The sequence below is a fragment of the Cydia strobilella genome, chromosome Z (genome assembly GCF_947568885.1).
Source record: "Cydia strobilella chromosome Z, ilCydStro3.1, whole genome shotgun sequence".
In the NCBI taxonomy this organism is placed as follows: domain Eukaryota; kingdom Metazoa; phylum Arthropoda; class Insecta; order Lepidoptera; family Tortricidae; genus Cydia; species Cydia strobilella.
In genome coordinates this window covers 44,672,433-44,687,620 of record NC_086068.1, presented here as the reverse complement: position 1 = coordinate 44,687,620, position 15,188 = coordinate 44,672,433, and the positions used below count along the sequence as shown (strand labels likewise).

The 15,188-nt window shown below is 37.9% G+C and overlaps 1 protein-coding gene across 1 annotated transcript in view; it reads left to right on the top strand.

Annotated features, from left to right (window-relative positions):
* Nucleotides 1-15,188, top strand: part of LOC134753772 (uncharacterized) — a 46,345-nt gene that overhangs the window by 18,356 nt on the left and 12,801 nt on the right. Inside the window, exons 4-9 of the mRNA XM_063689710.1 lie at nt 910-1,246; nt 1,321-1,490; nt 1,923-2,029; nt 2,424-2,599; nt 3,471-3,575; nt 10,070-10,237. Of these exons, the coding sequence (XP_063545780.1) occupies nt 910-1,246; nt 1,321-1,490; nt 1,923-2,029; nt 2,424-2,599; nt 3,471-3,575; nt 10,070-10,237 (1,063 nt within the window). The remainder of the gene's footprint in view (nt 1-909; nt 1,247-1,320; nt 1,491-1,922; nt 2,030-2,423; nt 2,600-3,470; nt 3,576-10,069; nt 10,238-15,188) is intronic.

The following is a 15,188-nucleotide window of genomic DNA, read 5'->3' as shown; positions in this document are numbered from 1 at the left end:
AACAATAAATTCAAAATTTCGTTATCTAACATTTCTGTCACTCCTGCACATTCGAGCGATAAAGAGGCAGATAGCGAATTTTCGGATTCGCGTTTTCCGGTAGGTCCTCTGTAACAAACCGCCATGGAGACTATATAAAGGAGCCAAATCTCTATGTATGAAAAGTGTCCATCAAAAAACAGTAATTAGGCGGCGACACCATACACCGAAATACTACCAAAAAACAACCTACGTAATTTGGTCGGGTTATTTGTTGCCTTATATGGTTCATGTTATACTCATGTCCCAGAGCCTAACTAGCGCCACCGGAGAGATTAGGAACTATTATTTAAAGCCGAAAGCGGTCACTTTTGCATCAATTCTGCCATAAAAGATTGGCATCCTTTCTATACCATCCATACAAACCGCCTTGATGCATCAATGTTATATTTTATTATCTGAAAACTTGTCAAAAACCTGTTAAAGGTACAGTATGTATAAATTACTCTATGGCAGTGGTTTACTAAAAAGGCTAGTGATGCACTGGTGGCAGAACATTGCAGTAATATCCCCTATTAATTATTATGCTACTACTGCATCGCTGCAATATCACTTGGTGCATGGAGACTGTATAAAGGAGCCAAATCTCTATGTATGAAAAGTGTCCATCAAAAAACAGTAATTAGGCGGCGCCACCATGCACCGAAATACTACCAAAAACAACCTACGTAATTTGGTCGGGTTATTTGTTGCCTTATATGGTTCATGTTATACTCATGTCCCAGAGCCTAACTATATAGCGCCACCGGAGAGATTAGGAACTATTATTTAAAGCTTAACGCGGTCACTTTTACAACAATTCTGCCATAAGAGATTGCGATCCTTTCTATACCATCCATAACTTGGTGTTACTGTTATGTCTCAACTAAGTGATTATTATTTTGTTATTTTTATATTTCATGAATCATGATACTTGTAAGGCAACCGATGATATTGAAAAATGTGACAAAAACGAAATCATTAACATAAGAAAGGAAACGGACAGTGCTGTTTTGAATGACATTAAAACGAACTGGAACTGTAAACCTCAACCACAATGCAGATATAAAGATAATGATTATGTTGGTAACCAGGAGAGAGAATTCGCTTTGTATAAAATAGAAAAACCTACTTTATGGTTTTACGTTCATGTTCATCTGTTTGAGAAATTAAGTACCCTTAAAGGAAACACTCTTTGGAACGACATTACAAAAGGCATGCCAGTCAGGTAATTGTAATTCAAATAGTTTTTTAAATCTCTAATCAATACTTACAAAATAATGATTATTAATATAACTTCAGTGTTAGTTCGATATCACCGGAGTGGAGCAGCCCAGGAATGAACGTGCGGTACAAGCCAGTCGATAGTGTAGCGAGAGAAGATTTTATTCTACCTAAGAGTAGTTTAAGTTTATTAGTGCCGCTATTAGAAGAGAATGTGAACGCGATATCAAACAACATGGATTCATTTGGTACGATTTAGATTTAGTAGAACTGAACTACCAGAGGATAGTTTGTTACGTTAACTGTAATACATTTGTTCTAATTTAAATGAAACTCGATCAAGGGGTTATTGAACTATAGTCTGTTTTTTTTATTCCGTAGACTAAAATGACATTTGAGGAGCTCCCTCGATTCCTCATGGATCCCATCATTAGAACTGCGTTTTGACAAAAACGGGACCAATCTGTACACGTATATACTTACAATCAAAAAAAGAATTTTCATAATCGGTCCAGAAATGACGGAGATATGGAGTAACAAACATAAAAAAAACCGAATTGATAACCTCCTCCTTTTGAGATTTGGAGTTTCTTGAAAGGGGTAGCCCAATAAACTGGGTCTGTTTTTTTGTAAAATATCTATGACTTAAAACTACATTTATAGTGTACGTTTCAGTGCAGACGACGCCAACTATTTGCTGATACCAACAGAAGATGTTTTAGATGTGGATAAGACTGATAAATCATCAACGACTCTTGCGAATGTTTCTTCCAATGGTAAAAAAGAGGTGTGATTCATTATAGTTCCGTTATAGGGGGGCGTTTTCTAAAATAAATATTGAAAAACCTGATTCTTTCAAATCTGGACATTCTTGGGCCTATTCTACTCAGAATCGACAGCATTCTCTATCCTTGTAGGTAAATGCTTCAGAAATGTGCCGGATAAGTTAATGTTTCAATTGCCAAAGTAGGTAGATAGGTATTAAAGTAGGTAGGTACTATCGCCCACACCAGCACACTGTTAACTTTCCATCGGTGGAGCTTATTACAACAGGCATAAGGTAGATACCACCGACATAAACTTAAGAGTGTTGCTGTTTGTATTGTATCTATTCACGTTATTCTTGTTTGATCAAATATCGAAATGTCTCACAAACTAGAAAGTCTCATATTGTTTTTTAGGGTCGACGAAAAGTAATTGTGCGTGTTGCAAGAGCTTTAAACAATGACATGGCAGACAAATTAACTGTTGTAAATCAGGCATCGAACAAGTTTTTAACAACGCGGCATCGGGGCACACGCCACGCTCAAGTTGATTTGGAAGCACGAGCAGATGACAATCAGCTAGTTCACGAAAGGTACCGTCAGCAGCAGAAGTTGCTAAGGTAAAGTGGTCAAAATGATCAAAGTACAACCTATTGTTGATTGAAAGAGTAAGAAAGAGCACATTGTGTACCTACTCGTATATTATCATGACCACCTTACCCGCAAAGCTTCTTCTGCTGCTGAGCTATATGTACCTACCTACATACATAGCTGTTGCCCACGACTTCGTAAGCGTGGATTTGTAAGCAGTAGGGACGGTTTATAATTTGTTAATAATTATACAACACATGAGATTTGTCTGTCACAAACTACGAAGTTTCAAGCCCCTTAGAAGTTTTTCTCCTTTTTAACCCTTTTAGGGTATAAATTTTTAAAAACGTTGGAATTAGTTTTTTTTTTAATTCTTATAATATGCCTTCATACAAAGATTCAAGTCCCGCACTCACAAAATTGTTTGATCTCCATTCCCCTTTTTCAACCCCTTTTTCACCACCTTGGGGGATGAACTTTCAAAAACGGTGAAATTAGTTTTCTTCTCTTTTCGTAACATACCTTTTAACAAAGTTTCAAGTTCAAAGCTTAAAATAAAATTTGAACCCCATACAAACTTTCAACCCCTTTTTAACCCTCTTAGGAGATGAATTTTTAAAAACGCTGATATTGTTTTTCTTGCATTCTAATAATATGCCTTTATACAAAGATACACAAAAACTGTTTAATCTTCATACAAACTTTCAACCCCCTTTTCACCATTTTGGGGGATGAATTTTTAAAAACGCTAAATGTGTTAAAACGATTTCCAGTTTGCTGGGAATTAATTCCTCAAAACGCTATTTTTGGATCTAATTTGATTGGCCTACTAAACGTTCATTTTAAGATAGCTTTGTTTCTAAAACATTCTAGTGCACCCGGCCGAATTGCAATAATTGTTGCTGATAATACTAGAGGCAGTCGATCAACGTTGACGGTGCAAGTAACAAACACGGGGCTCTTCGTGGCGCGATTTAGGTAAGTAAGCCCTGATGACAATCGTACAGTATATCGACAAACGCCGAACGAAAAGTAAAAACCGGCCAAGTAATAACTAAGTAGTAATAACTAAGACTCCACTGTCTGTCTGTCTGTCCGTCTGTAATCAGGCTGTATCTCATGAACCGTGGGTACCTGGTAACCTTTGGGTACGGAACCCTAAAAATGTATCGGAATGACAGATTCTACGGAAAGCCACGTGACACATTATTCAAGTTGCGATCGGCGTTTTCTATCAACGATAATCATGATATAAAACTATGGAAACGGATTATATCGCATATAATGATTTTTTTCTACTCGTCGAGTATAATCTGTGTATTATGCAACACTACAACCTCTTACTCTTTTCAACATAGTCTATGGCACTTCCGACTTAATCATAAGAATTTTAGCGATACGGTTTAGTCAATTATAAAAAATTTGAAAATAGAACTTCATACATTTCGATAAAATATTTCTTGTTGAAGGAGACTCGATTCAATGCTAATTAGCCTACTTAAACACGCTGCTGCGTCGCATCTGCTTTGTGATTGGTTGGCTAAGAAAAACATTTTATTTTATGTTGTAGTAGAAACAATGGCTTCATAAGTCAGAAACGCGCATGTGACACCTTTCATATAGCAACATCCATACCCTACGAAAACCGCTTAGCGTTGCTTGTTAGTCTCCATAGGCTACGGTGGCCAAAATCGAGAAAAAAACTGTCTTGAAATTGAATTTAGCGCGGAGGCCTCATACGAGGAGGTGTCGTTAACCAACCCGCCGGGGGCGCCGGGCCCGGCGGCCGGGGCGCGTACGAGTATGAAGGTATACTTATACTTTATACTTTTGCTGTATACTTTTGGTTTGTTTACTTATATGATTTTACTAGTTGAAAGTATTATTTTTTTGTCTCGTAGAAAAAGTATTGTATACAATAGTGATATAATTAAGCTTTTCAATCCCGTACCTTGACTTAAGCAACTCAGCAAGCTTCGTTGCTTAAACACGGTACTCGACTGAATATATATTATCACGATTGTGTAAAATACTATATAATACCTGAATGTGACTGACTGTGAAGATCCCTACACTTGAGTGCAGCTAGACCTGCCATTTTGCCTTTTGCTAGGGAGTCACTGACAGGATCAGCCACATCTTGAAACATGCTTTTATTAAAACATATTTCAAGCCGATGAAGAAGATGTCACAATTCCTGAGGCCTGTAAAATTTAATAGGTACTTACCTCTCTACAGAATGCAGGAGTGTACAAGCTAGACTGTGAATAGCTATGGCCTTTCCCATGTCGGGCAGACAAAGCGAAGCATTTCCACTCGGGTGAAGGAACACATAGCTGACGTCAAGCACCGTCGACCAGTCTGCAGTCTGGGAGCATATGTCATGGATAAAGCCAATCACTCAATAATAGTACATTGTGATACAATTGTGCTAAGTTGGTCATTACACACGAGGCGATATTGTGCGCGCTCGCTGTAAGCGAGCGCGCAATAAGAAAGCCGATGCGTGTAATGACCATTGACCAATAGACACGCGTTTCATAAGACGTTTTTCAACACACTTGCACACAAAAAAAGAATCTTTGCGGGCGGTTGGGCGCGCCGGTGCCCGCCAGTCCGACCAATTAAAGAAGGCTCCGTTTCCATGCATATTATTAGCAATCAGTTACCTTCTTAACTCAGTCGGATAATATAATAAAAAAACACGAGTGTTTAATATCTAGGATTATGAGCCAAAAATCGGTGGAATAAAAACGTCGTTTTGAGCATGTATGTTGAAAAGTATGATAAACCTCTGGTTCTTGCCAAGTAGAAGCGATACATTCCCAGAATGCTGCGCGAGGCCATTGAGATTAAGAAATACCCAAACTGTAATATATAGGATGGCTTTTCTCTACTACTAGCTTGGGATCCAGTAGTCCATCTGATAAAGGAACAAGCAAGACCATTGTGTTGAATGATGTTGGACATTCTTAGTATAATAGTATTACTTGAAAATAGTTGTAATGTATGACTAGCCTTATAAACCTATTTTGCATGTATAACTAGTCTTAAAATTTATAGTTTTTGATTCATTCTTTTTGTATGTGGGTAGTTTAGCACACTGTAATTTTGATAGAGGTAAATATGATATGATATGTGTCGTGGATAGGGGCCTGTGGTGGCCTATAGCGGTGACGGTAGTGGGCGCAGTACATCGATGTATGCCTACACAGCTAAATAGTATGCTACCACTGCTACCAGTGTATGAAATAAACTAACGGACTCGTCAACCTAGTGCCTACTATACTTTCGTACTAAATAATAAAATAACTAGTCACTCTAGCAACGGAAATCGATTTAATTTAAAATAAAAGAATTACAATTAAACGTTCAAATCTTTATTCAAGTAGGTAGGCATATTACAATGCGATTATGAACGCCAAACAAAGCTATTCCGGTTCCAACCGTACACCTCTTGAGCCGAGAAGATTTAACCCTATATGGGACCGGCAACAAACTCGGCGGGACATATCTTTTCAAAACAACACTTATTTTCTAATTTTTACAATAGTAAACCTCTAATGACTCATAAGAAATCAAATTAACACTCGGGATAAAACACTTAGCTAAATGATTAAATAATGTTGGAATCTATAAGCTTTCAAAATAATCCTTCAGGTATAAGCCTTCAGGAACGTAGTGAGTTTAGGCACGAGGTTGGCTAACGTCCGATATCTAGCACGGTCCGATCGAAAATCTTGGAATGAATGCCGCGGAGCGGCGGAGCCTAATCGCTCCCACCAAAATGAATGTAGGCCAACTTGCTTGACCAGTTACCAACAAAACTGCCAACTCGTACCTAACTTCACGCAAGCTAAACCACTTGACGTTCCGAAGCCTGTACCTAATCTTATTTCAACAAGAATGCCAATAGATGGCGTTACTCTCTACATAACTCGATAAATTACATTATCAACTAAGTAATACATAGCAACATTTTGCTAATCGATTGTATACAGGCGTCTAAAACTGAAATGTAACGCTGCAATGTGTCCTTCTGGAGTCACGCTCCGACACGGCCATCCTGCGGTACACACGTCCTCGTGTGTGGGTGTATGCATTTGATTCTGAAACAAAACGCACAGCAGAGTATTTCAATCGCTCGGTCATTCCTGACCAACAATTTCGGTCTCATTTGTCAACAAACAAAATCAAGCTATGACTCTACATATGACTCTACATGTGACTACATGTGACTCCTACATGTGACTCTACATGTGACCAAATGTGACTACATGTGACTCTACATGTAACTACATATGACGCGCCAGTCCATCGGCTTGCTGGAATCTAACAACTCCTCGCAAAGAGTATACTGCACATAAAAAGCAGACCACGTGCACCTCTTACATGCTCCGGAACTTCTGATGCAGTTACTAGACAATGCCCAGTCCATCGAGCGCCTTCAGTCCATCGAAAGCAAAACAGTAAGTGAGTGCCCAGTCCATCGGGCTGCCTTCAGTCCATCGAAAGCAAAACAGTAATGAGTGCCCAGTCCATCGGGCTGCCTTCAGTCCATCGAAAGCAAAATAGAGTAGTGCCCAGTCCATCGGGCTGCGTTCAGTCCATCGAAAGCAAAACAGTAATGAGTGCCCAGTCCATCGGGCTGCCTTCAGTCCATCGAAAGCAAAATAGAGTAGTGCCCAGTCCATCGGGCTGCGTTCAGTCCATCGAAAGCAAAATAGAGTAGTGTCCAGTCCATCGGGCTGCCTTCAGTCCATCGAAAGCAAAATAGAGTAGTGAGTGCCCAGTCCATCGGGCTGCCTTCAGTCCATCGAAAGCAAAATAGTAGAGCCCAGTCCATCGGGCGTACTCTCAGTCCTTCGAAAGTACAAGCTTTCAGTTCCTCGAAAGCAAAACAACATGTTAACAGTTAATCCCAAAAAAAAAGGAAATAATAAAAACAAGCGTTACAATAATGTTACTCAGAATCACTAGTACTATCAGCGTCATTAATATCCAACCTGTACCGGTTGCTCAGGCATTTTTCTAATATAATGGGGGTATTTTAAAGTCAAATCTGTGTCAGTATATTTTTGACCCAATTACAGACTGAAACTGAACATTACTGATCAAAATCACATAAGATCGCTTCTTACTTTAGCTTTAACCAAAGGTGAACATGAGTTCTGAACAGAAGTAAAACTTCTCAAAATAAACCCAACGAAATGGGAACTGCTCACCAGCTTAATACAGTAGGTATGATGCACACTTGCACACGTCCTCAAAGGTCCAAGCACGAAGGCCGATGCTCTCCGCCTTGCAGTTGCCGTTGCTGCGGCAGATGGCGAGATGCACGATGTGGTTTTTCATAGCTGGCTGTTACTGAAATCATCATTAGCACGGTATCAGGTTTATCGTGTATGCAGGTTAAATTCCAAGGTTTGTGAAATACTCTAGTGGCGGAAACAATAGACAAGTTACTATGGATACGGGACTTTATATGTCAGATAAAAATTTAAACTTCAATGAATGTGTTTTATTAACAAACACGCATTCCAAAATGAGTAAAACGGCTTTAAAAAGAATACTAATTCGAACAGAGACAGCTAATTAGTCAAGATCGACTGTTATGCTTAGCCATTAAACTCAAAATAAAATCCACCAATAAAGAATAGGAACGAAACCTGTCCTTTTATTTCCAATGCTCCAGCACAGAAGATACTGCACAGCAGCTTCAGTCATGTGTTACAGGCGTGATGGCGTCTGTAAGTTGTCTGCTCAGGCTGCACCACACTGTAACATTAATTATCAAACGCGTAGTTCATGTTTTCATAATCTACACGATTTGTGTCTATCACGGCACTACGGGCAATAATTAGTTGCAATTTATTAACTACAAAACGTTACAGAACAAGAATGTTATAATTTTATGCATTGGCGAATCGGCAGGATTATTTTCTATCGCCACAATTTTATTTTCATGAAAATTGAAATTCGACGGTAGATTCACAATTGAGCGACAAAATAATAACATGTCGTGATAGTTGATGCTTGATTGTAATTAAACGTAATTATATTACAACAAAATAACACGTGATCGCTCTAATTTTAACGGATTACAAATCAACAACAAAGAAACGTGGTGATATCAGAGATAGGGTCACGTTACGACGGCTCTGGTCGACTGCCTAACTTCACTCACCTTTCAATGTAGGTCAGACACGTGAGCTTACCATTACTACGTGTCCAGATTAGGCATGTATGTCCCCGAATACAATCCGGACATACACCACGCTTCCACGTGGCTGTGCAAGCAATACATGATGCTCTTAATAATCCCACTTCTGATGTCGTGGATAGGGGCCTGTGGTGGCCTATAGCGGTGGCGGTAGTGGGCGCAATACATCGATGTATGCCTACACAGCTAAATAGTATGCTACCACTGCTACCAGTGTATGAAATAAACTAACGGACTCGTCAACCTAGTGCCTACTATACTTTCTTACTAAATAATAAAATAACTAGTCACTCTAGCAACGGAAATCGATTTAATTTAAAATAAAAGAATTACAATTAAACGTTCAAATCTTTATTCAAGTAGGTAGGCATATTACAATGCGATTATGAACGCCAAAAAAAGCTATTCTGGTTCCAACCGTACACCTCTTGACCCGAGTAGATTTAACCCTATATGGGACCGGCAACAAACTCGGCGGGACATATTTTTTCAAAACGACACTTATTTTCTAATTTTTACAATAGTAAACCTCTAATGACTCATAAGAAATCAAATTAACACTCGGGATAAAACACTTAGCTAAATGATTAAATAATGTTGGAATCTATAAGCTTACAAAATAATCCTTCAGGTATAAGCCTTCAGGAACGTAGTGAGTTTAGGCACGAGGTTGGCTAACGTCCGATATCTAGCACGGTCCGATCGAAAATCTTGGAATGAATGCCGCGGAGCGGCGGAGCCTAATCGCTCCCACCAAAATGAATGTAGGCCAACTTGCTTGACCAGTTACCAACAAAACTGCCAACTCGTACCTAACTTCACGCAAGCTAAACCACTTGACGTTCCGAAGCCTGTACCTAATCTTATTTCAACAAGAATGCCAATAGATGGCGTTACTCTCTACATAACTCGATAAATTACATTATCAACTGAGTAATACATAGCAACATTTTGCTAATCGATTGTATACAGGCGTCTAAAACTGAAATGTAACGCTGCAATGTGTCCTTCTGGAGTCACGCTCCGACATACCTATATATATTTTTTCCTCAGTCACCCGTTGACTACGAACGCTGCAAAGGAAACGTCGAGAAGTGTTATAAAGTCATAATACGCGATATAATCCGTTTCCATAGTTTTATTTCGTGAGTGACTATCGCGGTAACCGAAGAAAATAATTCATCTTGGCAAGGTATGTTATTAATTGCTGTATTCCTTGCAATTGACTGTTTCGTATGTTCAATTCTAGAGCACAAATACGAGATTGTGATTCGGATCTGATAAAGCTCTCAGAAAAGCAGGAAGAGGACATTACCTCTGAGGCAGTGTCTTTGCCACCACGGCACACGCAGCGAATGCAGCTGCGCCTGCCAGCGTTCCCTCCCGGCGAGAATGCCGAACTCCAGCACTTGCACAGGTAGTTATCTATAGCCTTTTGTTTAGATTTGTTTACTTTACATTAGGGCCTGTTTAGTACTATGCCTTATGGGAAACGGTCGAAGAGATAGTTCAGATCCGGAAACCGCTACCAAATTTTAGTATGTTGTTGGGCATGGTACTGGGTCTCCAAAACTGCCGGGAGACAGCGGCGCCGGCCATCTACTTTAGCGGAATGACGTCATCAAAATGAAGTATTTAATGTACTATAACATTAAAGATGACGTCTCAAACCTTTTTTAGGGTTCCGTACCTCAAAAGGAAAAACCCTTATACTCCTTATAGGATCACTCGTGCGTCTGTCTGTCTGTCTGTCTGTCTGTCCGTCTGTCTGTCTGTCCGTCTGTCACAGCCTATTTTCTCCGAAAATACTGGACCAATTAAGTTGAAATTTGGTACACATATGTAAGTTTGTGACCCTCAGATGGACATGTAACGTAAACATATTAATTTTACACACGGGGGCCACTTTTGGGGGGTAAATGAGAAAATTAAAAAATAAAGTTAGTCAAACTATATCGTGTTACATATCAAATGAAAGAGCTCTTTGTGAGAATCTCAAATATATATTTTTTTTATAATTTTAAAGTAAAAAGTTTAGATGTTATTCAAGAAAATAGGCATTAGAAATGTGTAGTCAAGCGTGAGTCGGACTTAATTACTTAGTTTTTGATCCGACCCCTACGGGTTTTTTAAAGACATTTCACATAAAAGATACATTGTTTAAATTGTGTAATGTACGGAACCCTTGGAACGCGAGTCAGACTCGCACTTGGCCGGTTTTTTTTAAGTAGTCACACTACTATATATAAATTAAAAACTGTAATAGATGTCATATATTAAAGAAAAAGTGACGAAGCCCTCCAGTAGTTATTGATGGAAATCTAAGATTTAAGCGGTAACCTAAACCTAAATAACTGATTTTGTAATAATATACGCAACATTTTATTCACTTTATTAGTTTAGCTGTAAATTTGACATACATCTACTTTTTAACTGACTTCAAGATTTCAAAAGGAGAAGGTTCTAAATTCGGTTGTTTTTTTTAAATGTTTGTTACTCCATAACTCCGTCATTTCTGGACCGATTTTGAAAATTCTTTTTTTGATTGTAAGTATATGCATACAGATTGGTCCCGTTTTTGTCAAAACGCAGTTCTGATGATGGGATCCATGAGGAATCGAGGGAACTCCTCAAATGTTAAAGGCATACATATAGTGATTTTAGTATTTTCATTAACAAATCAAGCATTTACATTTAAAAAAGTGACATTTGATGAAGTGGAATTGCTGATGATGATCAGGACGGAACTCTTCAATGACGCATAGTTCACGTTTGGCGATTTGTTCTCTTCGTTATGTTTGTAAATCAAGTTAGGTTTTCAGACGCATTTTTGTCAAGCTCGAGTTCTGATGATGGGTTCCATGAGGAATCGAGGGAACTCCTCAAATGTGAAAGGCATACATATAGTGATTTTTGTATTTTCATCAACAAATCCAGCATTTCCATTTAAAAAAGTGATTTGATGAAGTGGAACTGCTGATGAAGATCAGAACGGAACTCTTCAATGACGCATAGTTCACGTTTGGCGATTTGTCCTCTTCGTTATGTTTGTTAAGCAAGTTAGGTTTTTAAGACGCATTTTTGTCAAGCTCGAGTTCTGATGATGGGATCCATGAGGAATCGAGGGAACTCCTCAAATGTGAAAGACATACATATAGTGATTTTTGTATTTTCATCAATAAATCCAGCATTTCCATTTAAAAAAGTGACATATGATGAAGTGGAGCTGCTGATGATGATCAGAAATATCAGAATGGAACTCTTTAATGACGCATAGTTCACGTTTGGCGATTTGTCTTATTTTTTATGTTTGTTAAGCAAGTTAAGTTTTATTGACACATTTTCATCAAGCTCGAGTTCTAATGATGGGATCCATAAGGAACCGAGGGAACTCCTCAAATGTGAAAGGCATACATATAGTGATTTTAGTATTTTCATCAACAAATCTAGCATTTACATAAAAAAATGACATTTGATGAAGTGGAACTTTTTTGAACTGCGATCCTCACAGAACCGAACTGCTATCAGAAAAGTGGGTTAGGTTAGGTTAGAACAGTGACCCTTACAGAAACGAAATGCTATCAGAATATCGGGTTAGGTTAGGTTAGAACTGTGACCCTTACAGAAACGAAATGCTACTAGAAAAGTGGGTGGTTTTACCTCCTTTTAGTTAGGCAAACGGTGCTGTCTTTTTCATTTCATTGTCTGGAGTGCACCATCAACAATAAGTAACCTCTCAACGGCATCCCCCATTGAAGTCGGTTTTTTTTCTTAAAAATTATTTCATAAAAAGTGGTATTTCCATGTTTATAGCTCTTAAACCATACATTTTTTTTTGCAAACAATGTACAGATGAATCATAATACATTTAATAACCTTTCATTACATGTAGCACACGTGGATGTGTGACTTGTGGTACCTATAGCTATAATTTACATTTTGCGAATTTCGGCAGTGATTATCTGTATGACGTCATTATTTATCAGTCAGGGACAATAGAGATGGTCTCCCGGCAGTTTTAGAATCCAGGTCATATTGCTAATAACATACTTACTAGAAGCATAAGTGGATTAACCTGAAAATGACCAATTTGGATTTTTTAAACTTTAATGCATTTAATTTTTAACAAGCAGAAACGTCCGCGATCGATGCTATTAAGCTTAGAATAAATTTAAAAGTGGAAAAATTACTGCCTTGGGTGAGACTTGAACTCATCCAGAGGCCGTGAGTTCAAGTCTCACCCAAGGCAGTAATTTTTCCACTTTTAAATTTATTCTAAGCTTAATAGCATCGATCGCAGACGTTTCTGCTTGTTAAAAATTAATTTAGAATGGGTAGCACATCGTAACTGGTGAATTTCCAATATGACTTGGAACTCCGGTGGCCGTTTAAGAAGTATAACGCTCTTACGGGAGATGTCGCTAGGGTCCCCTAGACCCATATAGTGGGAAGATTTGCTGACTATGTATGAGGTCCTGGTGGCTCAGTTGGCAGAGCGCTGGAGTATCTATCCAGAGGCCGTGAGTTCAAGTCTCACCCAAGGCAGTAATTTTTCCACTTTTAAAGTTATTTTACTGCATTTGTTCTAGCATGACACGACATTACATTTTGATGCATAATTTCCAAATTTTTGGTCAGATTTTGTTTTTTTTTTATCATTGCAAGGTTTGAGACGCCATCTTTAATGTTATAATACATTACTTTAAGGTCCGACTTTTGGTTTGGTTGTAAAACCCAAATAATCGAATAGTTTTTACATCATTTCGATTTCATTGTAAATTTCTCTTAAACTGTTGTATATTTTGGTACACAGTGTATAAATAAAATATTAGAACATTTAATTGGCTTTCATTTAAGATCCCACACGTGTATGTGCAATGCATAGTTGGGGTGCAATATGCAATATTCGCAACGAGCCGGGAGTCATTTTGATGACGTCATTCCGCTGAAGTAGGTGGCCGGCGCCGCTGTCTCCCGGCAGTTTTGAAGACCCAGTACCATGCCCAACAACATATTAAAAGTTGGTGGCGGTTTCCGGATCTGAACTATATTTGCATAAGGCAGGCAGTGGACTAGTTATTATAGTTATTACAAATTGATTAGTGCGAATTATTTGATACTATACCTCGATCGGCGATAGATGGGTCTTACACTTCTAATGATGTTTCAAAAATCCAGTTTTGATATAAATAACCTTGTAACGGCGTCTTATCCCACCAATATTTTTATGTGGCTAAAACAAATATGCACGTGTTTTCATGTAAAAACTACATTTAAGTAACATTAATAGATTCGATATGATGTATAGGGTGGGAAAAAATTGTTGAAATAATCCGACAGCTCTATACCTAATAGTGTTCAATATGACTACTTAAATATTATGTAGGTATTACTATAGCAGTGATCTCTATAGCCATATTTTATCCTAAAATCGTTTTATAGTTGGGATTTCATCCCTGTTCAAATAAAACAACTATAGCGGTATGCAGGGAACCTTAATAGCGCAATTAGTTGTATTACCTATAGTGATTCCAAATACTACCTTATACAGTAATTCAAAATTCTTTATTTTATTTCAATACCATTACAAATCTTACAATGGCTGGTGTCTCCTTGTAAGTAATATTGCTCTATAGGTAGTGGTTATATTTGAACCTGTTTTAAGACATGACTATAACGGCTCTATAAAATGGTGATTTATACAACGGCCTTACATCAGTTGCTAATAAAACTATTTAGTTGTATAAGCCTATAGAGCAAAAAGGTATTGCCAGAGGCTTTATTTATACGACAGGTGACCTTTGAAATCTTAATACGACATACATATAGTATATATACAAGCTTTTAGCGTTAATAGCCAAGATTATAGAACTAAAATGTTACTCAGTTGGGAGATGACGTCAACCCATCCCAAATGAGTGACATGAGCTGTTTTTCTTCTCATTCACCAGTAGAAACAACATAAGTTTGCTCATTAAAAAAATTAAATGTACTAAATTACCTATTTCAGACCATCACTATGTTAATATTACGATATTAATAAATAAAACTGCACAAAAATCACACAGTATTGAAGTGTCTGTTCTCAGAACCTAATAAACATAACTTCTGTAAATACCTAGACTTATATAGGTATAACTGGGATAGAATTATAACCAGCAATTGTTGCCCAAGTAAACAACTTGATGGAGTTTTAAATGTTATCAAACACTGTTTTGAAATTAATTTTCCATTAAAAAAGTACCCTGTAAAATCGCATATAAGTAGATGGGTCAGTGAAAATGTACGCAAAGTGCGAAACGAAGTTCGTCACTTGAAAAGAAAATGTGTCTTAAATCCACACGACGACTCCTTTTCCAATAATTTAT